This window comes from Odocoileus virginianus, unplaced genomic scaffold (assembly GCF_023699985.2).
Source record: "Odocoileus virginianus isolate 20LAN1187 ecotype Illinois unplaced genomic scaffold, Ovbor_1.2 Unplaced_Contig_2, whole genome shotgun sequence".
NCBI classification, from domain to species: domain Eukaryota; kingdom Metazoa; phylum Chordata; class Mammalia; order Artiodactyla; family Cervidae; genus Odocoileus; species Odocoileus virginianus.
Genome location: NW_027224319.1, coordinates 241,039 through 266,365, shown reverse-complemented (window position 1 = coordinate 266,365; position 25,327 = coordinate 241,039). Strand labels below are relative to the sequence as shown.

Sequence of the window (25,327 nt, the reverse complement as noted above, 5' to 3'; positions counted from 1 at the left end):
ATCCTCCCTTACCCCCTGGGGCTTTGAGCCCCTCTGAAATCACAGACGCCGGTGGGGGTGGGGGGGGTGGTGGAGGGGACATTCCCTCGCCGACGGTCACGTGTCTGCAAAGCTGGGGAATCGAGGAGACGGGACAAACCCCGCTGTCCTCGCCAGCGCCCCGGCTTTGTACCCGGGGAACCAGAGAGGGTCGCGTCCGCAGGGGGCCCCCATTCCAGTGGGGGACGGGGGCAGAGGGGGCGCAGAGCATCGTTTAGACGACAAGTGACTGCACGGTTGCACAAGTTGGGAGATCGGCGAGGGAAGGCTCAGCGAGAGGGGTGGTCGCCAGAGGCTCTGGGCAGGTGACGTCCTGGCAGAAAACACGGGAGGAAGAGGCAGCCTCGGGGAGGCAGTCGGGGCAGAGGGGCCGTGTGGACCGAGACACGGGTCTGGGGGAGGCGCCTGGCGGGAGGGAGTGAAGTCAGAGAGCCGATCGTGGGAGCCCAGACTTAGGCTGCATCTGAGTCAAACTGGATGAAGAGACGGGCCAGCAGTTTGCTGAGAATAGAGAAGTCAGGAAGGCTTCGTTTCCAGCCATGCTCGACGACGTGCCCCGTGCCCTCTCCCGGCCTCGCTTTCCCTGGTTGCAGAAAGCATCCGGGTTGGAAGAAGCTCTGAAACTGACTCCCCTCCAACCAACATTACGGCGACCTTGCCTTGGTTGCACAAGAAAGGCGCTTGCAGTGGTTCACAGATGGCGGATGGACCTAGGAATGAAAAATCAAACCTGCCCAGCCACGGATGGCCTGGGCGGGAGTCTGATCCGCCGGGAGCCGCTGCCGGAGGCGGGGAGTTTCAAATGTCTCCACCAGGGAGGGTGCGTTCCCCGCAGTAGCCGCCAGGCGGCAACAGAGACCGGGCCTGCAACGCCAGTCTCTTTATGAATCGTTTTCGAAGTTACAGAAAAATTCTGAGAACAGTACAGAGAACTCTACAACCCCTTTCTTAACTCAGATTCATCAAGCCCCTCCACTATGCATATTCAAGTCCCCCTCTCCAAGCATCGAGACAGTAAATTACAGACATACTGCCTCTTGAACCCTAAATCCTTCAGAGTGTGTTTCCCAAGAACAAGGACATTCTATTACACAACCGCAGGAGAGCTTTCAAGATCACGCAATGTAATGGTGATGCAAGACTGTTATGTACTCTGCAAAATATTATTCAAATATTGCCAGTTGTCCCGACGAGGTCTTTTATAGCATTCCCGTACCTCACCCCCATTCCAAATTCCGGATCACGTTTAGTTGTTCGTTTTTATTTTAGATGAAATGTATTCACTGAGCCTTCTCAGGCTGAAGTATTTGGAAAGGATGCATGTGAAGAGTTCCAGCCTCACCCTCCTTGACCACGTGGTCCCGGGGCAGGTCCCACTCAGGTCTTCTCTACCGAAAGGTGGCAGATTCTGGGCAGGGTGTGTGGGAGAGGCGGAGCAGCCAGAGAATGCATGTACAGCCTGAGATAGAGTCTTCTTTTTTCATTCTTCCTGGCCTGAACCGTTTCTCCGGGTCTTTTGGCCAAGGACTGCTCTCCAGCCATCCACCACGGGTTTCCAATGACTCCTCGAGGAAACAGCTTCTCGCTTTGGGAAGCAAAGGCAAATGCCCCCAGCTGGCAAGCCAGGGGAAGTCCTGCAGTGGGTCTGGAGAGGAAGAAGGGCTGTGAGGGCTGCCAGAACTGGGAGATAAATCCTTTGGCAGGTCCAGTGGTTTCCATTTCTTGCTTGCGACAAAATGGCAGGAGGGTCCAATCCTTTTGTCAACTAACAGGGAGTAATCATAATATCTTTAACTTTTATTATGAAAAATGGAAGCATGCACAAATAATAACAGGAACCCTCATTTACCAATCACCAAGTGGCAACATAAAATAATTCTTTATGATGGATTACTATTGATTTCTGGCATAAAACGCAAAGGGAGTTAATTGACATTCCTCCAGTACTCCTTCCTTCCTTTTCTGTTCCTCATCTCTGTGACAAGATTTCTGAGTGCTTATAGCTGTAAAAATAAGAATGAAGAAGAGGTGGAGCTGCAGAAATAAGTAATACTTCTCCACTGGTACACGAGATGGGGGAAATCCAGTTAAATCATTAAAAATGTCATGTGTAATAATACTTTGTGTAATCAGTATCTCTCAAAACTTATAATATTTATAGTTTTGATCAATCACGTACTAGTATTTGTAATCATACCTTTCCAGAATAAGTTTACACTTAGTGACTTAGAATCACAGGAAATTTTTTAAAATTTAAAACCAGTTTATATCCATAGTTGTTGTCACAGAGAAGATGGTGTGATCAACAAGTGACTTTCAGGCATGAGAATACACTGTTGAGGACTTCCCTGGTGGTCCAGTGGTTAAGACTCTGCACTCCCAATGCAAGGGGCCCAGGTTCAATCCCTGGTCAGGGAACCAGATCCCACATACCACAACTAAGACCCAGCAAAGTCAAATAAAAAAATTTTTAAGTGTATTGTTGCTGTTTAGTCGCTAAGTGGTATCTGACTCTTAGACCCCATGGACTGTAGCCCACCAGGTTCCTCTGTCCGTGGGATTCTCCAGGCAAGAACACTGGAGTGGGTTGCCATCTCCTTCTCCAGGGGATCTTCCCGACCCAGGGATCGAACCTGCGTCTCCTGCATGGCAGGTGGATACTTTACCACTGAGCCACCAGGGGAGCCCACAAGGATAAATTACGTTGGGCTAAAACTTTGTGAGAAGAGTGGAACTGAAGTCAAGTTTCAGAGAGAAAAAACTGGCGTGAAACCTCATTAATACAGAGGAGCTTGCCTGTGGGCTGTTTACACGCATGCCGGTGCAGTCACTATGCTCTTCAGCTTCATGGGATGCGTTACGTGGAGTGATCAAACAGTCCAAGCTTGCAGTGTCAATATTTACCCCCGAAAGTACACCCTGTGTACCCACTTTGGCTTCCACATTGTCGACGTCGATTTTTGAACGTGTCAGAGGGTGTGGTGTTGCTGAATTCTTTCTCGGGGGCCGCCAGCTAGCCAGTTTGCAGTTCTCCGATGGGTGGGTCCAGGCAGCGGGCTCTGAAGTGTCAGGCCAGCCTCCCTGCAGATGCAGGCTCCTCTAGGTACTTGTCCCACGTCCGGGAGATGTCTACCTCACCGCTGTCTCACACCTGAGACCGGTGAGTCCCAGGTCTCGGAGCAGAGAGACCGGCCCCTCCCCAGGTCCGCTCGCAGTCCCAGCGGGGCCGACAGTCACGTAACTGCTTGACCACCGCGCACGGTGTGAACACGGAGCCCCGCTCAGCTGCCGCTGGGCCCCGGACAGGGAGAAGGGACTGAAGACGGCCTCCTGGTCTGTCTGGGGGCTGCGGGGAGAGGGGCTGCTCCAGGAAGACCTCTGAGAAGCGGGGCTCTCTGAAGGAAGAAGAGCGACTCCTAAGCAGACAAGAGGGAGGACAGGGCAGAGACGACAGCACGCGTCTGTCAGTGAGGCGAAGGGCGGCCAGGACGCCGGCAGGGCCAGTGGGCTTTCACCGAGCACCCACTGCCTGTGGGCTGCTGATCTGGGTACCTGGCGAGGTGCCTCACGATGCCCTCCTGGTCCATGGTGGCTCAGACAATAAAAAAAAAATCTGCCTGCAATGCAGGAGACACGAGTTCAATCCCTGGGTCGGGAAGATCCCCTGGAGAAGGGAATAGGCAACCCACTCCAGTGTTCTTGCCTGGAGAATCCCATGGATAGAGGACCCTGGCGGGCTACAGTCCCAAGGGTGGCAGAGAATGAGACACGAATGAGCACACACGCAGTCTCTCGGGCAAGACCCCGACCTCTCTGACCTCATCAGCAGAATACCGTTCATACGACACTGCGCCGTATGAAATGGTCACTTTTATAGCTCAAAAAACAGTTGGGTGTTGGAACTTCCACACACTTCCTCCTTAGATCGGGCCCCCAAAGGGTGCCTAGTTAAGAGGAGCATAAGTGAAGTCGCTCAGTCGTGTCCGACTCTTTGCGACCCCATGGACTGTAGCCCACCAGGCTCCTCCGTCCGTGGGATTCTCCAGGCAAGAATACTGGAGTGGGTTGCCATTCCCTTCTCCAGGAGATCTTCCCAACCCAGGGATCGAACCCGGGTCTCCCGCACTGCAGGCAGATGCTTTACCATCTGAACCACCAGGGAAGCTCCAGAGGAGCGTAGGAATGCCTTATACACGTGGACCCCGGCGAGGACCAGGCCGGGGCCCGGGGTGCTGGGCTGTGCCCGTCTCACTCTCTTTGTCTGTGTGGACTCGCTCCCTGCTGACAGCTCACAGACTTCATACTCACTCGCTTCCACAACCTGGGAACTAGAACTGACCCTCCCGGTCCCTCGCGTGGCTGTGACGATGCGGCCACTTCCGTGCAGATGGCACGGCTGAAGTGCGGGGCGGTGTGGTCCTGGAAGGGAGGAGGCTGGCAGACTGTCTCTTACGAGTCCACCGTCACGTGCATCTCCGGGCTGCGGGCGACGAAACCCAACTCAAACTAGCTTCGGCAAGAAAGGGAACTTACTGGTTCACGAGAGCTTCCCTGGTGGCACTAGTCGTAAAGAACCCGCCTGGCAAGAGACCCGGGTTCGATCCCTGGGTCGGGAAGATCCCTTGGAGGAGGGCATGGCTGCCCACTCCAGTACTCTTGCCTGGAGAATCCCATGGACAGAGGAGCCTGGTGGGCTGCAGTTCACGGGGTCACAGACAGCTGGACACGACAAGCGTGTGAGCACGCAGGCACTGGCTCCTGAACTGGGAGCTTCTAGAACTGAAACTGGCTTCAGGCATGGCTGCATCCAGGAGTCAGACTGGTCTGGCAGGAACCTGTTTCTCTCGCCCCTGTCTTGGCCTCGGGCTATGTTCCTGGCAGCCCTGGGCACACAGGGTCCCTCTCGGTAACAAAGGGAAGAGTTCCTCTTTCCCAACTCAGCCAGCAAGAGCCTCCGGACGGACGCTGACTGCCCTGCCTGGAATTACTCGTCCGTCTCCTGAGCCAGGATCGTGGGATTACTTCACCTGAATGGTGGCGAGGAGGAATGGGGGAGGGTGTTTCCTGACCCAGGGCTCGGTTACTGGAGGAAGCCATGCGGTGTGGCAAAAACCACACGTAAACCAAAGATGCCATTCAGTGAGGGGGCTGCTGTAACGGAGGGCTGGCAAAGCTGTCGTCCCCCGAGTGTGCGTGGGGAAGTCAGGGCACGCTGCACAGGGGACAGACTGCTCACGTCCCAGAAGGTCCCACACAGAATTGCCACGTGAGCCGGCAAGGTTGCCCGTAGGCGCACACCCCGAGAGAACTGAAAACGGGCTCGCACCAGCGCGTGCGGACCTGCGCCCGTGGCCGCAGGATGTCTGTGTAATATATAGCACCCAGACGGTGGAAACGGCCCCAGCGGCCATCAGCCGGGGACGCGCGGCCTGCCTCTACGATAGGATCTGGTGCAGCCGCGGGAAGGAGTGGAGTGCCCATCCACGCCACAGCACGGACGAGCGCTGAAGACGCGCTGAGGGAAAGGCCCCGCCAGACAGAAAGGCCCCGTTTTGGATGATTCCATTTGTAGAGAACATCCAGAACCAGGAAACTCAAGGGACAGAGCCCAGGGCAGCGGTCGCAGCGTGTGGAAGGGGGGACGTGGGGGACACCCGCTCGTCGGGTGCGGCGCTCCCTTCTGGGCGAGGACACAGCTGTCACTCTAGACAGAGGCAGCGGTGGTCGTGCGGCACTGTGACCCCGCCACCCGCCACACGCCACCGAGCTGTTCTCTTTAACGTGGCTCCTTTCGGTGGCAGGAGCCACGTGGGGCCGCGAAGGCGGCAGGAAGCCCCAGCAGCAGCCGAAGAAGCAACACGGAGATGGAGGAGGAAGATGAGGGGTGCAAGCACTAACAGGAGGACGAGGGGAAGGAGCTAAGAGCGAAGGCCTCGGGGAAAGGCCCCCAGCCACTGGTGGGTTTGAGAAATCTGGCCCAAAGGGAAGCTGTTCCTCGTGCCTGAGGCGACGATGACGCCTCAGTTCCATTCCTGTGTAAGTGCCTGGATTCGCGGCCACACTATCTGTTGCCACCTATAGCTAGAAGGAAGTGTTGTCACAGAACCTATTCTACATTTAAGAACAAACTTTTGTAAAACACACACACACACTGGTTCGTCTTTAGTTCTTCTCAGCCATTTCTACCTCAGCTATGAGATGCACATAAACCCAGTCCAGAATCCTGCCAAAGTGTGTTCTTAAGTCTGTGTTCTATCCTGATCTCTGAAATCAGACCAACTCATTTGAAATGAGGGGGAAAAAAAGGTTCATTTTATGTCATGTGAATTTCACCATATTAAAAAAAAAATTTTTTTTTGACCAGAAAAAACCCCAAAAGGACAAATAATGTATCAGTTCGTTCAGTCACTCTGACTCTTTGTGACCCCATGAACCACAGCACTCCAGGCCTCCCTGTCCATCACCAACTCTCGGAGTCCACCCAAGCCCATGTCCATTGAGTCGGTGGTGCCATCCAGCCATCTCATCCTCTGTGGTCCCCTCCTCCTGCCCCCGATCCCTCCCAGCATCAGGATCTTTTCCAGTGAGTCAGCTCTTCGCATCAGGAGGCCAACGCTACCTGGATATTTCCTGCCAAAGGATCCAGTTTGCAGACAGACTGGAAGGCAGGTGTGTGGATGAGGCCAAACTGACCACATGCTGGTGACTGATGACTGAGGATTTAGGACACTATTCACGAACGGTCCCTGTTTGAAAAATTCCTTAATAAAGAGCTAAATACAAGAGTAGGAGCTGTCAGGCAGACAAACAGGGTTGGAGGAGGTCACTGCAAGGAGGAGGAGATGAGCAAAGAGGCCAAGGCGTGAAGGGAGCGTCAGGGACAACTGCCTGAGGACCTGGCCAAGTCCAAGGTCACACCGCTTGTGGGAAGCCAGGCTTCCTTCTCTCTCCCTTCCTCTTTCTTTTAAATAAAATCTTGCTGCTCAGTCAGCAGTCACAAAGCCCAAGCACCTATCGTACTTATTGGTGGGGACCCAGTAAGTCCTGGTCATTGAGGACCCAGTTAAACTTGTGAAGGTCACTCAGTTGTGTCTGAGTGAGTGTGACCCTGTGGACTGTAGCCTGCCAGGCTCCTCCGTCCATGGGATTTCCCAGGCAAGAATACTGGAGTGGGTTGCCATTCCCTTCTCCAGGGATCTTCCCGACCCAGGGGTTGAACTTGCATCTCCTACATCACTGAGCCATCTAGGAAGCCCATAAAAAAAAGTGGAAGCAGCTCAAATATCCACCAACCAATGGATGGATAAAAACGTGTATCCATACAATGCAATATTATCTGAAACATGAGACCGCACAGATGATCCTTGATAACGTCCTACATGAAAAGAGCTAGTCACAAAGGACCACGAACTGTGTGATTCCATTTATGTAAAATGTCCAGAAGAGTCAAACCTATAGACAGAAAGTAGATTACTGTTCTTAGGGTTGGGAGAATAGCAGGGTGATAGTTTATGGGTGGAAGGTTTTTTAGGTGACGAAAATGGTCTGGAACTGGTGATGTTGGATGCACCACTGTCAGTAGACCACTAAGCAGAACACTTTAAATGAGTAAACTGAATGTTACCTCAATAAAGCTTCTATTTTCAAAAAAGATTAAGTACAGTAGTCTGGGCTATTTTAGGGCAGGGGCAAATAGCATAACACTCCAATTACTCAAGTCAGCTTCTCTGGGTGGCAACCTGGTCATGATAATTAAATGAATTTCAGCAGGAAGTGTTTATGTTCTGGAAGTTACCTACTGAAAATGTAAGAGGGGGAACAAATGCTTCTGGTGCATAAAACAGTGAGATTCAGGGTCTCTGAGTCCAAATCCTGCCTTTGCCATTTACTAGTGAAACGACTGGCCCAGAGAATGAAACCTAAATGCCTATCTGAGTTTGCTTTCATCTGCAACATGGCAGTTACACACCATCTCCTCTTCAGAGCAACTGTTAAGAATTAGAAATAAAACAAGTGTCACTGTGCCTGGCACAGACTAGGGAGTCTATATGTAGCAATTTAAAAACTCCACTTTTTTAACTTGGGAGAAACTTACATTTAGTTTTACTTTCCTACATCGCCAGTCACGGATTATGAGAGGCTTCTGTGTCTCCGTCAGGAAAACACAGCACAGCTGTGACTAATGCACCTGATGGAGAACTCAAGCTTTGGTCACAGCGTTAAGAGCGCCTGGATTTGGTCCCACTGGCCCTCTTTGAAATGACCTAAGATTCCACTTTTCGAAGAGCACTCACCTTGTGCCAGTTGCCGAACCAGGCGTGGCCACGGACACACCACCATCCTTACCTGTGGTTGAGAAGTCACCAGGAGGGGCACCCTGGTGGTCCAGTGGTTAAGACTCTGCCTTCCAACGCAGGGGACGCCGGTTCGATCCCTGGTCAGGGAAGTAAGATCCCACGTGCCTCGGGGGCAACGAAGCCCCTGCGCCACAGCTAGAGAGAAGCCTAACGCGCGCCCCAGCCAACGATGCCATGCAGCCAAAGACATAATAAGTAAACACATAAAAAGAAGTCACCAGTGGAGTCTCGTTAGCCCCTTGGCCCAGAGTCCTTGCATCCATTTGCTAGTTTCTGTCCTCTATGGACGGGACGCCCTCTCTTGCTGTTTCCATGCTCAGAGTATTGTTGACACATACTGATTTTTTTTTCCCCCAAGCCAACTTGTGAACCAGAGCTGGCAACAGAGAGCCCAAATTCTGGCTACTGGTTCCTTCATCAGGTAAGAATGAGAGACAGGACATAATCTGAAGGGATCCAGATGAGTGAGAGAGGTCCGTGTCCTCAAAATGTCCTCAGTCTATTAATAATAACATGAAGACTCGAGACCATCTGTGGAGCTGGGTGAGGTGCTGCACAATTATTTAATCTCATCCTTACAACCTCTAAGGTATAGTGGTTATTACAATTGATTTTCTTCGTAGTTTGGTGTACCTTTTAATTGTCTCAACAACTACTGAAACGAGTCTTCTAAAAAAATATTCCTTGACATTTTTAAGCATTCTTTAATGCAGAAGCCTAAATCAGCTGTCAAGGACTCCTGCGGTAGAAGATCCCTTTTAGGGATCTCAGGCCAGAAGTGACTTCCATTTATGTACATGAACTGAACTCTGAGCTTCCTATGCTCTCACTACACCCCCACCTCACAGATCAAAGAAAAACTTGAGCTTCTTCCATTACAGGATCAAAAAGTCAAATGAGCAAATACCTTGGACAGCGTTTCTCAGCCGGCCAAATGCCATGAGAGAGAGGCTACACTGCAAAAGGGCTAGCGCTGCCTGTAAACACAGGGTGGGTCACTACGCCCTGATACCGTCCTGCAGCCACAGGGTGAAGCTTCAGCAGGGCATTCAGAATCCTTCAGAACCGCTGTTAACCGTCCCTGATTCACACGTTCTTCCAGCGTGCTCGCAGCCGTCCAAGGCTCTCACCCGCTGCTGAGACCACTTGCCTTGGGCTTTGTCACCTGGGTGGTGCTTGCCAATACTGCTCCTTCAGCGCGCAAGGCCCCCCACTCATCTCCACCCACCAGAGACGCATCTCTCTCAGCCCAGACAGTGCCTCCTCCAGCCTTTCCCAACTGCCTGCTCAGAACGGCTTCCCCCTCTTCGCCCCTACACGTGGCTCCCGGCTCACATACAACACAGGCTCTGGCCCCTGGGCCCAGCACACCTCCACTGCCGGTCCTGCTGCAGAGTGGTCCCCAAAGGCTGGGGGGTGAGTCAAGGGCTGAACTGAACAGGCGGCAGCAGCTGCTGCAAGCCCACCGCCCCACATTCCCCTGCCTCGCCCCCCACCCCCCGCCCGGGGCAGGGGGACATTCATCTGACCACCACACCCAGAAATCCAGGCTGGGAAGAAACCCAACGGGCGGTCCAGACTTGGCTTGGACCACCTTCTAAGGCTATCCTAAATTACAGTCTGGCATGAGGAAACATTGTCAACTCTTCTGCTTCTTCTCAATGGACCTATTACTTAAAAAAAAAAAAACCCCACAGGTTTTGATTTTTTAATTTAAAGATACATAGATACATTCATGTTTAAGAGATTCATACTTCACAATCAAACATCAAAGTCCTTTTTCACCACCATCCCTCCCACTCCCTTTCCCAGATGTAATTACTGGGAACAGTTTTAATGTGGTTTTCATTTCTATATACTTACATATATAGAGTTATGCAAACAAAACTACTGGGTTGGCCAAAAATTTGTTCGGAAAAAAACTGAACACTTTTTGGCCAACCCAATACTTTGCACAGAAGTAAACAAATATTCTGTTTCACCACGCGTTTTTCCCCCCCATTTAATGTTCTGCTTCACCCATGAGGCTGAACATTTTCTTTTGAATACTTATTGGTGATTCATTCCTTTTCCTGGGAACCTCTGCCTATTTTCTGGATTTTCGCAGTTTGCAGTAACCCTTTGTGGACACTCACCTTCTGTTACATATGTTGCACAGACCTGTTTTCCACCGTATTCATTTACCACTTCCTAACAGTGTAACTTTGGGCAAGCCACTTAGCTCAAGCTGTGCTTCTCAGCTAGACAGTGAGGCTGGCAAGGCCTGTGTGGGAGGAATTCAGCGAGAACTCCGTGTCACCTGGATTTCCCTGGTGGCCCTGTTGGTACAGAATCTGCCTGCAACGCAGGCCTGGGTCGGGAAGATCCCCTGGAGGAGGGCATGGCAACCCACTCCAGTATTCTTGCCTGGAGAATCCCCATGGACAGAGGAGCCTGGTGGGCTGCAGTCCATGGGGTCGCAGAGAGTCAGACACGACTGAACGACTAAGCACACAGCACATGCCTGTCAAGTACCGAGCATTTAAGCCCAGCATTCGATAAAGATTCAGTGAGTGAGTGTTAGCGACTCTTCATTACTGAGATTTGGGGTCACAAGTTGGCTAGGAGTTTAGTTTAGCTCGCAGAGTTTAAAAATAACACAGTTGACTCTTTCAGGAAAGGCAGACACTTTCTAGTTGGTCACACGCCCATTCCCTGCCTCCCTAGTCTGTTTTCTACACCACAGCTTCACAGATTTATGAGGGAAGCCCATTTCTAGTCTTCTATACTCCACACTCCCGTTTTTAATGGATGACAATAAATCAGGCTTTGAAATTATCCACCATCTGCTGTCAGGTTTGCTCCGTGTGTGTTCCCACTGTTCACTGTGAGACTCTAGGACTTGTCACTCATGGGGTAGCCTACAGAGGGCCCCTTGGGACTGGCCAGCATACCATCTGCACATAGCAGGCTGGTCCATGTTTTAAGCAGCTTAAGGGCCTTCCCAGGTGGTGCTAGTGGTAAAGAACCCGCCTGCCAACGCAGGAGACACAGAGATGCAGGTTCGATCCTTGGGTTGGGAAGATCCCCTAGAGGAGGGTATGGCAACCCAGTCCAGTATTCTTGTCCGGAGAATTCCATGGACAGAGGAGCCTGGCGGGCTACAGTCCATGGAGTCCCAGGGAGTCAGACACAACTGAAGCGACTTAGCAGCAGCAAGGGCATTCTCACAGCAATTTAAAAAGTTTTCGTAAGAGGCATCTCTTCCTTTCACATCATCCACCAGGCAGGATCAAGGTGGGTGAGATATCTCTAGCTGACAGATAGAAGGGAGGTCCAGAGTTAGCAAGCCAGAAGAGTGACCTAAACATCTTAACATTCAGATGCAGGGTGTGAAGGACCCTGTTTGGTGCCCTGTCAAAGGCGAGATCAGAGCTTCTCCATTTCCAGAGCCCTCCCAGAGATCATAAAAAAAAAACCATCACAGAAACTACTACATCGACACCATAACCACAGATGGAGATAGGCTACAAGATAACCCCTTGCATGAATGCAGAACTTCAAATGGTACATGTTTTACTAAGCAAGTGTTTAGTCCCATCATAACATTTGTTGATTAACAAAATGGACATGGATTATCATACCTATTTCGGGTCATCAGGTGCTGAATGTGGGAGGTCCTGCGTCTCGAGGAACCCCTCCTAAGAATGAAAAGGCAGTCTTGCGTGCCTGCGTGCTCAGTTGTGCCTGACTCTTTGCGACCCCGTGGACTGTAGCTTGCTGGAAGTTTTCAGGCAAGAATACTGGAGAGGGGTGCCATGTCCTCCTCCAGGGGATCGTCCCCGACCCAGGGATCGAACCCGCGTCTCCTGCAGCTCCTGCATTGGCAGGTGGATTCTTTCCCACTGAGCCACCTGGGAAGCCCTCAGGAGGCAGTCTTACCTACCAGCGTAGAGGAACTGTGGCAAAGTGCCCGTCTGAAATGAAGTATATACAATCCAAGGGAACTGCGACAGCTACCCAGCTATAAGTTATCAGTTACGATTTTGAGATACTGGCTAAACACACACACTCTCTCACACACACACACACTCACACACAGAGTTTCTAATGCACAAACTAGTGGAAAGTTTTCAGACTGACAAACTTGCAATGGAACTGAATATGCAAAAAAGAAGAGTAAAACAAACCCAAATCCAACCACCTTGTTAATAGCTGAGGTCTTTATTTCAAATTCGTATGTACAGTAAAAGTGCTGCTGAGAATTGGCAGCAACCAGACACAACATAAATGTAATTCTCTCTCAACAATTAGCAGCTTAAGATCTATCAACTACAGTGTTAATGTTCACACGTTCACAAGTGTCATTTCTGTACTTTTCAATTCGTGCAAGTGAGTTTTTACTCTTACACACTTGGATAAAACACACTTAGTCTAGTAATCACTCCTACTGAGGGCATCACCCAGCATACACGACACACAGACAGCAATGTTAACTCTTAGAGCCACATTCAAAATCCCCAGCTGCACGTGGGGGCGGGAACCATTATCCGACCTGTGTCAAGTTTTTTTTTTTTTTATCATATTTGGTTTTGTTTTGGATGCATATTTTCCAAAGCTGAAAGGCAGCTCCTTGCTGGAACTCACTTGGAATTCAGCATTTCATCCGACTGTACCTCCAAGGAACAGGAAATCAGAAAACAAAACCAAATGCAGCAAAGACCACGTGAACATTATGCTTGTTATCATGACATGGCTAGCAAGGAAGGCTTGATCCCAGTTTTTCCTGGAAGCAAAGTTTTACCTTAATTGGGTGGAAGGGGCTCAGGGCAGAGGGAAGACCCCACCCAGTCAGTGAAGTATAAAATGTAACCTTACTTTTGCTTCTTCAGGAGCCAGTGGAATAGGAAGCCTTCTTTGCTAGGGTGCACTGAGTTTCTTTCCAAAGAACTGAAATTGGAGCGGACAGGAGCGCCCTTCAGCGATCATATAATAAAAGGTAAAGTGTTAGTGAGACTCTACAACCTGAACAGAGTCCCCAGGCTGCCATGGCCAGCCTCACACACCAGCACTGAGCAGTCATCCAGGAAAGCTTCGTTTCACAGGGAATGCACGCAGTCTTTAGAAGAGAAAGAGCGTTAAAGCGAGACGCTTCCACCCACAGAACTGTTAACTGTGAGAGGGAGGTTACAGGAGAACTCTGGACAGATAAGACATCCCAGGGACAGCCACAATGCAAAGAAACTCAGAGGCAACAGGGATGGGCAGGTGAGGAAACAGATGCATGGTTACAAACAGCATTAGGTGCAAGACAACTGCTGGGCCTGGGGAATAATCAAGGGACAGGAGAGCTAGAAAGCCATTACTGGGCCTGACCTGGCCTGGAGGAGGTCCTTCCTGGGACAGATGAAGAGGAGGGACAGTCAGTGCCGGCCTGTTTGGCTGGGAGCTCAGGGAGCTTCCGGAGATGCAAACCTTTCTTTGATAGAAATTGTCCCAAAACAAACAAACAAAAAAGGAATAATTTCAGTCCATCTAGACAGTGACTTCCAGTGCCCTCCAAACTTTGTAGCCTCTCCACAGTTCAGGGGACTCAAAAGTTCTTAGAAAAACTGGAGGGTTGTGGTTAGAGTTATTTCCAATGACTTCGTGGGGCGCTCTTCCCCTCTGAGAGATTAACCTAAAGCAGACAGTGAGGAGACACTGTGCTAGTCTGACTAGGTCGTGGTATCCCCTGGCACTTCTACCTAAAGTCACTGCAATGTATTTAGGCAAGAGTTAACATTTTATCATTTGTATTTTTATCGTTTGGCCATGCTGCACGGCATGAAGGATCTTAGTTCTCCGACCAGGGATTGAACCCACGCCCCCTTCATTGGAAGCGCGGAGTCTTAACCGCTGGACTGCTGGGGAAGTCATAACAATTTTAGATACATGGGCTTGGGAACAAATTGTTTTGGGCCAAGACATAAACTGGTTCCAATTATTTTTTTTTTAAAAGAAAATTCACCCCCATGGTCCTTGTTCTGGGTGGTGATTCTGAGAGGTCCACAGAGCTAACAGGTGTACTGTCACCATCTGGGGGTGGAGGACGGAGTGAAGACTGGGGTACCTGAGTTAAAACATCGAAATGATGATGGAAACAACACACTGACTCTGAGAAGGCCAGCCTGCCCAGCCACGGGAGGCCGGAGCTGGCATGTAAGCCGTTGGCTCAGACGGACAGGCGAGGCTACTCTGGTGCCAGAAGCGTCCCCTGGCATAGGGAGGATGGGCAGAGCATGCTGTGCATTTCTTTCCAGGGCAGAGTATGTCTGCGCCTTACTCACTGCCTGGTTGCACATGACGGAGGCCAAGAGGGACCAGCATCTGTGATTCAATACTATGAACACGAAAAGGCTGACCACGCTTTCAAGACAGGCTCGAGAGTTCCAAGTTCCGCCAAGATGGTAGAACTGGTGATAAGACAGGGACAGAGGCTCAGCTCGTTTTTCTAAACTCTCTATATAAAGGTCCACTGAGCACAGCTAATACGTCAGTCTCGGTGAAGAGGAGGCTGATGACATGTTACACCCCAAACTTGGGTCCTTCTAACCTGATGCTTCCTTTTCTGCTCTCTAGAGAGAATCATCCTCAGCTGATTCTCTCGGGCAGACAGAATAAAGCTGTGAAATGGAGGCAGGCTGGGGCCAAAATACAGACCCAAGATTCCATGTCACTTTGGTCTTGGTAGTTAGGGGGTGTTAAGAAATAAATTAAGAAAGCACGAGGAATCATTTATGACTCTCGTAGTACAGTCTCCGATTTTCCTAGAGACAGCCCCAGCCCAAAGTCACTGGGTGAACCTAAGTCTCAGGGCAGAAACGCCTCTACCCTGTCACGCTGGTTTGCGGAGACAGCCCCCCGTCTCCCTGAGCACCCCTTTCCTCTCCAACCAAGCCAAGCCCACTGGGGGGAGGCGTGGGGTGGCAGGACACCAGAAGCAGCAGCAGCAGCCAGAGAGCGGGGAGCTGAAGCTGTGTCTCAGAACAAGGGCATCAGAGTGGCGTTTATAGCAAGGGCTCCTTTACTCAAACTGTTTCAGGACAAGGAGCAGCACACTTAAATATCCACACATTTCTTCATTTAAAAACATCACTTCTTTATTTCAAAGGAGAAAAAAAGAAAAAGAGACCCTCCCAACCCTTTCCAAAAAAACCCAATAATAATAATAACAATAATAAAAAATCCTATTAGAAACCATAAGGAAGCACTGAGAGTTTGAGTATTACATTCTTCAAGTATGCTGTTCGGATTTGTTTGTTTGTTTGTTTGTTTTAAGTTGGTGACTATACACATCTTTTTAAAAAAAACATTAAAAGTGCGGCCATGGGATTTGCTTAAAATTAAGTAGTTAGAGGGCTACTTCAAAATACTGTAGTAGGACTGTGCAGTGATCCTTGGGGTGTGATGTCCTCTTTTGTATCCTAGCAAAGGTTAAGGGACCAGGCTCCAAAGTGATCATACTTTCAGGGTTAGCGTGAGTGGCCAACTTGGGTGAGAAAGCCAGGGAGATCCACGTGTTCTTCCACGGACAAGGAAAATCCACCCCGAGCACAGAAACTCAGACATGGAATGTGGTAGGACTTCACAGTAAAGTCAGTCTGGGACGGGGAGCGGCGGTGAGCCCAAACAAGGCAGGGTGCTGGGCTCAGCTGGCTTCCCCAGCCAGGCGTTCGCACGTCTTTTCAGCGGGTTTCAGAGCAGTCCTTCAAGCCACGGTTAGAATGCCCTTCAGTGCGCCCCAGAGGGTGGGTTCATGTGAAAGGACTGTTTTCAGATTTGCATCCCAAGGAAAATCATGCTACATAAAAGTGATCCAAGATTGTTGCCCAAAAAACCTCTTGGATAAAATCTAAAAAATACTATTGCAATTGCGTCTTTTGAGGAAGAAGAAGAAGAAAAAAAAAACATTATTCTAAATGTAAACAGATTCACTCAACTCTTTTGTTGCTGTAGAAAACTCCAGAGGAGGGAAGTGGCCATCTACGTCTTCGCCGCATGCACTCGCCGGAGGGGAGGGGAGCACTGCGTTCCAGGCGCTGGCAGCATCATCTGGGTGAGGAGGAGAAGAAGCGCTGCACGTAGCCCAGGAGGGCGTCCCAGTGCTTCCAGAGAAAGGCGATGAACACCACGAGGAGTAACGTGCTGAACGTCCTGCTGCGAGTCTTCATGAGCGGGACCACGCAGTTGGCGACCGTGGACACGAAGACCAAAAGGACCGCCATGACCGCCAGGAGGATGTTGATGAGCTTGCCCAGCAGGTTCCGCGCAGTGGCATTCTCCAGCCCCTCCAGCTGAACCACCTGCTGCTGCTGCTGCTGCAGTTCCATCTTGGAGATGCGGGTCTGGCACGCCTCCAGGGCCTCCTGTGGGCCAGACAGGGGAGAGGTAAGCCTTGGGAAGCTCATGGCACCCAGGGCAGCTGGCAGGCCCCACGAGGCGGCCAGATGCATCCCGAGCCACGTCAGAGATCTGAGATGTGTGCGAGTCTTGAGTGTGAGGGGCCACGGTACAACTCACAATTCAAGCAACTATTATTCACTTTTTGATTACGACTCAAGCAACTATGATACCCCTCCACTGAGCTCTGCTGCATTCAGCCACAGTCAGATCTGGTCTTGAACACTTTAATGACAAGACCTCAAATCCACGATTGCGTTTCTCTTTCTTCCCCCGCATGTAACAATTATTAATTTGAGTTGCACAGGACACACACACTTGTTCACCGTAACAGGACATACAGGCTCCCTTGGTATTTTCCTCCCAGTCCCTGCCCTTGAAGTGACTCTGCCAGTCTGGTGTGTGTTCACCCTTTCACCTGTGTTTAAGTCTATACACAGATATCCTTAGGGAAATGCATGGGATAATTTAAAATTTTTCTAGCTTCATGCAAATAGTATCACACCACGGGACTTGCGTTTCTCACTTGATAGAGGGCCCTGGGGATTCTCCGCGTCAATGTGTGGAGGCCTACCTGGTTCTTCTTAAAGGCTACCTAACATTTACAGCTTGGCTAGGTTACAGTTTATTCAGCCAGCTCCCTACTGGAGAGATCTAGGTTATTTTCACCTCTCTCACTGAACCATGGAGGAATGAACCTCCTCTGGACATACTACCAGGTGCTTTTCAAGCTAAGTAACTCCCCAACGTCAGGCAAAAGGGTCTCCCTGCACTGTCTTCTTAATAAGAGCTGGTCTCTGTGAAGAGAACAGACACTATGCCCAACACTTGACCCAACATTTCCTTTCACAATCTTCACCCACAGGTTCATATAAAATTGACCGTAACACTCAGAGGAAGGATCTATTTCCTTAGCCGTGGTCAGATACCCTCTGAAGTTCAGCAGTGGTAGGAGGCCCTGGGTTATGTGACCTCGGTTTCAGTGGGTCCTGGTTTCCTGGGATCTGAGGTGAAGGCAAGGCAACTTCAGACTGAAGCTAAGCTAGAGAATGGACATACAACAGATGTGCCCCAGTCCAGAAGGACCTTGGGAAGAAAACTAAAACGTAAACAGACTTCTGGGTCATGGAAAAGGGGGCATCTGGACAAATGATCTAGACATCCCCTTGATTCCTTGAGGCTTCTGTCATTCATGTCTCCTGTATCACAGCACCGAGGCTGGTTTATTTCAGGATGCTTTCACACAAAACCACCAGAGCTGCAAGAGGAAGGCAGTGAAAACCACAGGGAATGAAGTGCTGACGGTCCTGGCCTGAGTCTTTAAAAATAATCTCCCAACTGGGATGAGAAAAAGTTAAAACATTCTGTTTTGCCATGGATTAAACTAGAGGGCCATCAGCCTTCAACATTACCGCTGTTACTGTTGAGTTGGTCAGCTGGTGACCCCATGGACTGTGTAGCCCACCATTATTCTCAGAAACGGCCTGGTGTAGCTGTATAAGGTGGGTCTGGCAGTGAGGCCTCTGCCACAGAAGGAGTCAGGTCAGGTGGCCCTGGGACCTGTCAGAGCAGCTGCCGAAGCAGTAATCACAGACATAACATCCGTGCTCCTCCATCTACTGAGATCATCCTGAGCCCAAGAAACATTTCCCAAGAAGCCAAGCAAGCACACCACCTCCAAATGGTGCAGACTTGAGAAATGCTGGTGGCTCAGACGGTAAAGGATCTGCCTGTGATGTGGGAGACCCGGGCTCGATCCCTGGATTGGGAAGATCCCCTGGAAGAGGGGAGGGCAACCCACTCCAGTATTCCCACCTGGGAAAGCTCATGGACAGAGGAGCCTGGCGGGCTACAGTCCATGGGGATGCAGAGAGTCGAACACGACTGAGCGACTGACACTTTTACTTTGAGAAACGCACCGCATCTGAAGAGCAGGTGTGATACAGGTGGTCTAAGCTTCTTGTAATACTCTGTCCTCTCCGTCTTTGGCCCTAAACATTTTTTTGTGTGTGTGGTAAAATACATAATATAAAATTTATCATTTACTTCTTTTAAAGTGTTCACTTAAGGAGCATTTAGTAAGTTCACCATGTTGTGTAACCATCATTCCTATTAAATTCCAGGACGTTTTCATCATCCCTAGAATAACCCCCTCCCCTTTAGCTATCACTCCCGTTCCTCTCCCTCTAGTTTCTGGCAACCATGGATCCACTTTCTCCATAGATTTGCTTACTCTGCACGCTTCACGTAAGTGGAATCATACACTGTTCGGCCTTCTGTGACCAGCTTCTTTCACTGAGCTTCATATTTTCAGGGTGGACCCAGGCTGCAGCAGGTGTAGGTGCATCATTCCTTTTTCTTCTCCTTTTTTATTGTGGTAACATGTACATAATGTAAAATTTACTATCTGAACTGCTTTTAAGTGCACGGTTCAGTGGTATGACACATCTGTACTGTTGTACAACCATCATCACCACCTACCTCCACAGCTCTTTTCATTTTAGAAAATTGAGACGCTGGACCCATTAAATAGTAACCCGCCCCCAGCCCCCTGCCCCGAGCCCCTGGGAACCACCATTCTGCTTTCTCTCAGCCTTCTGCTTTTCCACCTGGCCGACCATGCTGACCTGGATGTCCCGGGCCCGTTCGTAGGACTGATACGCAATCTTCTCTTCCATGCTGGCCAATTCCTGCTTCAAGTTCAAGATTTCATTCTGGTGGAGCTCTGTTAGGTCATTCAGTTGTTCTTCTAATCGTTCACATCTAACAAGAGGGAAAAGTTGAATGTTTCACACATTCTGTATTTCTGTTGGTTATTATTCACATCCAACCCCCCAAACCCACTCTGCAAAGGACGAAAACGAAAGCACAGAGAAATCAGGAGAGGGGCCTGGGGTAACAGGGCATGCTAGTGGGCACAGCTCTCGGTCCCTGGGACGGACAGCTTCTCACAAGGCCGCATCCCAGCGGCAGCATGGCTCTTCCACATTCTTCCAACACACGGGATTTGCAGCGAGGCCAGCAGCCCCAGTTAGCTTTGAGCAGACCCATTACGAACAAGGCCGTTCTTACTCTGCCCTGAGCGGCATATGGGAGAGGCAAAAACCCGGGGGACATTAAGCAGTCTCCTCAGGAGATACACAGCACGCAACGGACACTGACCTTCCGGCAATCACCAGGAGCTCATTCTGGCCGGCACAGGTCACTCACTCACCTGGACGTTCGTCATTCAGAACCCCCATCCCCACTGCCAGGCACAGTGCCCGGCACAGTGTCCACAGACGTTTACGGAGCGCCTGCTGTGTGCCCGGTTTGTTCAGGGTTCTGGGAACGCTGTGGTAAGCAAGATCAAATGCCTGCCCTCAGGAGTTTACATTCTACAGTGGTGGTGCAAGGCAGTGAAACCAAGACGACTGCAAGCATGGGTAAGTGAGCCAGAGAAAATCAGGACGGGGGTATGGCGGTCCTGGACTGCTCAGGGAAGACCTTTTCCCAACCCTGAGAGCTAAAACCTGGGCGATGACATGAACAAGCCACGTGAAGATGTGAGGGGAAGAGTATCTCAAGCTGAAGGAAGTATCTTAAAACAAGTATAAAGCTCTTGAGATGAGAATCAGCTTGGCAGGTTTTAGGAACAGAAAGGAGGGACAGAGTGGCTGCAGATGAGCAGAAAAGTGGGGGAATGCACAGAGACAGTTCCTCAGGAGCAGGGACCATTTTGCTCATTTGGTTCACCGCTAGCACTTCGGATTCACGTGAAAAGATTCATTCTACATGAAGACGGTATCTGGGCAGGCAATCTACGGATCTGTGGGGTTGGAACCATTTAAAAGGGAGAGATCAGAGACTGGACAAAGAACCCAGGAAAAGGGCAGGAGGTAGAAATGTATGGACTAACGGGAACATTTGGGGGAAAAAAAAGGAAATCTGTGTCTCTCTTGCTGTCTCACATACAGGGTTATCGTTACCATCTTTCTAAATTCCACATATATGCGTTAGTATACTGTATTGGTTTTTCTTTCTGACTTACTTCACTCTTTTGGACTCTGTGGGAGAGGGCGAGGGCAGGATGATATGGGAGAATGGCACTGAAACATGTATATTATCATATGTGAAACAAACCACACAGGTTCGATGCATGATATAGGATGCTCAGGGCTGGTGCACTGGGATGACCCAGAGGGATGGGACGTGGAGGGAGGTGGGAAGGGGGTTCAGGATGGGGAACACATGTGGCAAAACCAATACAATGTTGTAATGTAAAATAAATTAATTAATTAAAAAAAAAAAACGGAAATCTGCCCTTAAAAGGCAGGGAAGGCAGTGGGAATCTGGAATAGACAGCACATGGACCCAAAGCAGATGCTGAGGGGGAAGGCTGACATGGGGAACACAGGGCTGTCTGCTACTGGTGAAGCTTCAGGCAGGTTGTGGGTGGAGTTCAAGAAACCCCCCAGAAAAAGAAAAGAAAAAGGAAAGAGCTAAGTAGGTAGGAGAAAGGCTGAAGACCACACAGTAAGAAGCCCCGAAAGGGAGGAATCACACAGCTTTAGCTGACGGTGACTACAGCGGAAGCCTCTCGGTCAGACAGAGGGCTCACCCCAAAAGGAGGATGCACAGTCGGGGATCTACCTCCTTCAGATCCTACCAGGTTCGGATATAAAGTATCAAAAAAAAATGCAACAATTCCATCAAGTTCTAAGACATAAGACGCGCATTCACTGCGCGCCAGCAAACACCTACAGACCACTTGCACTGCACGAGGTCCTGCATGCACTCGAGGCGTGCGTCCCACCACAGGGAGGGGTGCACGGGCTCCCCTTCACTGCACGAGGTCCTGCATGCACTCGAGGCGTGCGTCCCACCGCAGGGGAGGGGTGCACGGGCTCCCCTTCACTGCACGAGGTCCTGCATGCACTCAAGGCGTGCGTCCCACCACAGGGGAGGGGTGCACGGGCTCCCCTTCACTGCACGAGGTCCTGCATGCACTCGAGGCGTGCGTCCCACCACAGGGGAGGGGTGCACGGGCTCCCCTTCACTGCACGAGGTCCTGCATGCACTCGAGGCGTGCGTCCCACCACAAGGGAGGGGTGCACAGGCTCCCTAAGGGACTGCAGCACGGGCAGGCTTCGGTGCCCGCGGGGGTGGGCGGGGTCTGGAGCCCTTCTACAATTCCCCGCAGACGCAACGACTGGGTGCTTCTCAGGCAAGCGTACACCTAACACTCGCATGCAAGTCTTGGCAAACTTTGTATTAAAAAACAGAAATGTCAGAACTCAAACATTTAAACTACTCTCCCCTCTCCTGGTGGTTTAACCAGATGTGCAGTACACAAACTTTTAAGGAATCCATGGAAGTTCTCTGTTCAAGCTCATCCTTATGCGGCGGCGGCATCAGCAACATTCTCCCTTCTAATAATTATATAATGAATAATTAGATCCTAAACCCCATTCCTTCTCCATGAGACACAGATTAAAAATAAAGGTCCAGCTGACTCTTTGCTACATTACTGACTCCTATTTAGTTCTCCTGCGTCCCTGATAACAATCTCTGTACTGCTTTCTTGCCCACCAAAACCGTCACTGGAGTGACTTGAACAACTGATCAAGGTTTCCACTTTGTGTTTGTGACTCGGGCGGGTTCTCTGGGACTCTGCCTTTTCACGTCATCTGTAGGCCTTGACATACACTTGGAAACAGTGCCACCTCTGGAGCTGATTTTCCATCATGTTTTAAGTTTAACAAATGCCACGAGATTAGGTTAATGTACTCTCTTTTTATGATTGTCCTATTAAACCTACTGTGTGTGGTGTTGTCAGTGTTGGATGATTTCATTATTCTCTCCCCACACCACAGAGGGGCTAGAGGCTTTTTAAAAATGGGGTGTTCCACTGTGTCAGTTCCTTTGAGGGGAAGAGCTGGGCTTGGCTGGCAGCAAAGAACTCTCCTAACCTAGGGCCGATGTGGGGTGGCGGGGAGCGGAGCCTGGTGGTGGTGACAACTAGCCTGCATGCTGACGGCGGCAGACTCAGGTGACATCTCTGGCGTGTGTTCCATGGGCTACCACCTCAGTCTCTCAGCCCACAAACCGTATGGTCTTTCAGGCCTTCCAGTAAAGTTAGAGACACTCATCTGACATTAAACCTGGCTCACAAATACCATTAGAATAGATTAAAAAGTGAGAGCAGTAGCAGCTACCAGAAGCATTTATTCAATGCTTATGATGTAAGTTGGGGCTTCAGCAGTAAAGAATTCACCTGCAACACAGGAGCCGCACGGGACACAGGTTTGATCCCTGGGTCGGGCTGGAGGAGGGCATAGTAACCCGCTCCAGTATTCTGGCCTCGGAAATTCCATGGACAGAGGAGCCTGGCAGGCCACAGACCACAGGGTTTCGAAGAGTCAGACAAGACTGAGCGACTCAGCTGAATCAATTTAGCATGGATTATGTAAATTAACTTCCACAGCCCCAAGAAGAAGACAGTAGGTAATACCTTTACTTTACAGATGAGGAAGCTGAAGCTGAAGCTGGAGAGATACAGAAATTTGCCCAAGGGCAGAGAAATTAAGTAGGGGAGCAAGGACTTGAATACAGGTAGGTTTGACTCTAAAGCCCAATTTCTTAACCATTCAAGAAGCCCAGATGAATTCCCTTCATAAGAACGGTGAGTCAGGTCTAAAGTGGATTCAAATCACATAGCTCCAAAGGGGCCTGGATACTACCACACTGACTGATGGTTTTGAAGCTTTATGTCAAGTCGGAATCAACAAGAGGATGTAATAAAGAGTGTAATAAAAAGATTATGGACCTAGAATAGGAAAGAGGATGATAACAAGTGTTGGTGAAGATGTGGAGAAATTCAAACCCTGGTAAACAGCTGGTGCAGCTGTTCTCTGGAAAATAAGTTGGGAGGTCTAAACATAGTTACCATGTGCCCCAGAAATCTCACTCCAAGTGTATACCAGAGAGAAATGAAGACTAACTTCCACTCGAAATTCGTATACAGATATTAATAGAAGCATTATTCATAATGGCCCCAAGTGGAAACAACCCACTGTCTATCAACTGATGAGTGGATATATAAAGTGTGGTCTATTCATACAATGCAATGTTATTGGGAAGGAGAAAGAAATGAAGTAATACAACATGCTACAGTATGGATGAGCCTTGAAAATATGTTAAATGAAGGATGCCAGTAAGGAAGAACTGAAAATTGTATGATTCCACATGCATGAAATATTCAAAATAGGCAAAGCTATAGAGACAGAAAGATTAATGGTTGCCAGGGGCTGGGGCAGGGTAGAGAAGATTGTAGACTGATAAAAATGTCCTAAGCTGATTATGGTGGTGGCTGCATGTATCTGTGTATATACTAAAACCACTGATTTGCATATCTCAATAAAGCTGTTAAAAAAGATTACGGGTGCCTGTAGTTTACTTTGAAATGCATCAAAACAACAACAGATAAAGGATGGACAGATGGAAAGATACACAATAAAACAATACATTCATAGTAGGGGAGTTCACGGTACACTTTTCCCCAAGTCTGCAGTGTGTTTGAAAGTTTTATAATAAACACTGGGAAAAAATGACCATAGGTATTATAGCCAGGAGCATGTGGGTGTGAGTCCTTTGAGAATTCTACCTCTTAAAGTTTCATGGTCTCAGGTCAGCTCACTTTACATAGCAAATTCCTTCATCTGTAAACTGAGGTTAATAATCTACCTTTTAACATTCATTTGTGTACACAGGAGGTGTTAAAAAATGTGTTTCTCTTCTTTCCATCTTCAGTCTACTAAGAACACAGTGGCTGTTTTGAAAATGTTTCTAGTTCATAATGAAGAAGGTATCAAGTGAATACTTGCTCCCTGAAAAGAATTCATGGGAATCTGAAAACCTTTCTAACTAACCAAGTATTTCCTGTGGTGACTGATTCATGCCTTAGTCTCATTTTAGACTCATCAGCAGTCCACATCATTGTGCTAACTACAAAATAAATCCAGTATCTCACACCCTATTTTACATGTATCTAAGATGATCACTATTTCACATAACTCCCTCCTTTCCCCTTTAGAGTTGTTAAAAATCAGTATGTTACAAAGAGAAATACACCACAAATAAAGTATTGTTTGAAAGGTAAAAAAATTAGTTTCCTGACTATAAAGAATCTTAAATTCTAGGGAACAGAAGAAGCCTTGTTAAATCTCTTTCCCTCAAGGAACTATTTCTACAACAGCCCTGACAAGGAATCTCTCTGTGAATACCTCCAGGCGCAGGGTCTCATTTTTCTTAAGAGTTGTTTTCACTGGTAGATAGATGCAACTATCCATCTAAAACTGAACTAAAACCTAGGAACTCCTCACTCACACCAAGGCCCTGTCTCAGCTACACACTCGCGATGCCTGCCTTCAGCAACAAGAGGTAGTTCCCATGGATTTCCATAGAACCAAACCTAGGTAAAGTCTTGACTGCACACACATCTGTCAGTATCTCTCTCTCGCGCGCCTCGT

General features: G+C 49.4%; 1 protein-coding gene and 1 non-coding gene across 20 annotated transcripts in view; one reads left to right on the top strand and one right to left on the bottom strand.

Annotated features, from left to right (window-relative positions):
• Positions 1-2,384: 2,384 nt before the first annotated feature.
• Positions 2,385-2,457, top strand: TRNAG-CCC (transfer RNA glycine (anticodon CCC)). Its single transcript has one exon. It is a non-coding gene; the product is annotated as a tRNA-Gly (tRNA).
• A 10,123-nt stretch (positions 2,458-12,580) lies between these two features.
• The window catches only part of TMCC1 (transmembrane and coiled-coil domain family 1), a 151,737-nt gene continuing 138,990 nt past the window's right edge, over positions 12,581-25,327 (bottom strand). For all 19 annotated transcript variants that reach the window (XM_070463300.1, XM_070463308.1, XM_070463297.1 and 16 more), the window contains 2 exons: positions 19,445-19,580; positions 12,581-16,783 (listed from right to left, as the gene is read on the bottom strand). In XM_070463300.1, the coding sequence (XP_070319401.1) occupies positions 16,466-16,783; positions 19,445-19,580 (454 nt within the window). In that variant the 3' untranslated portion in view covers positions 12,581-16,465. The remainder of the gene's footprint in view (positions 16,784-19,444; positions 19,581-25,327) is intronic.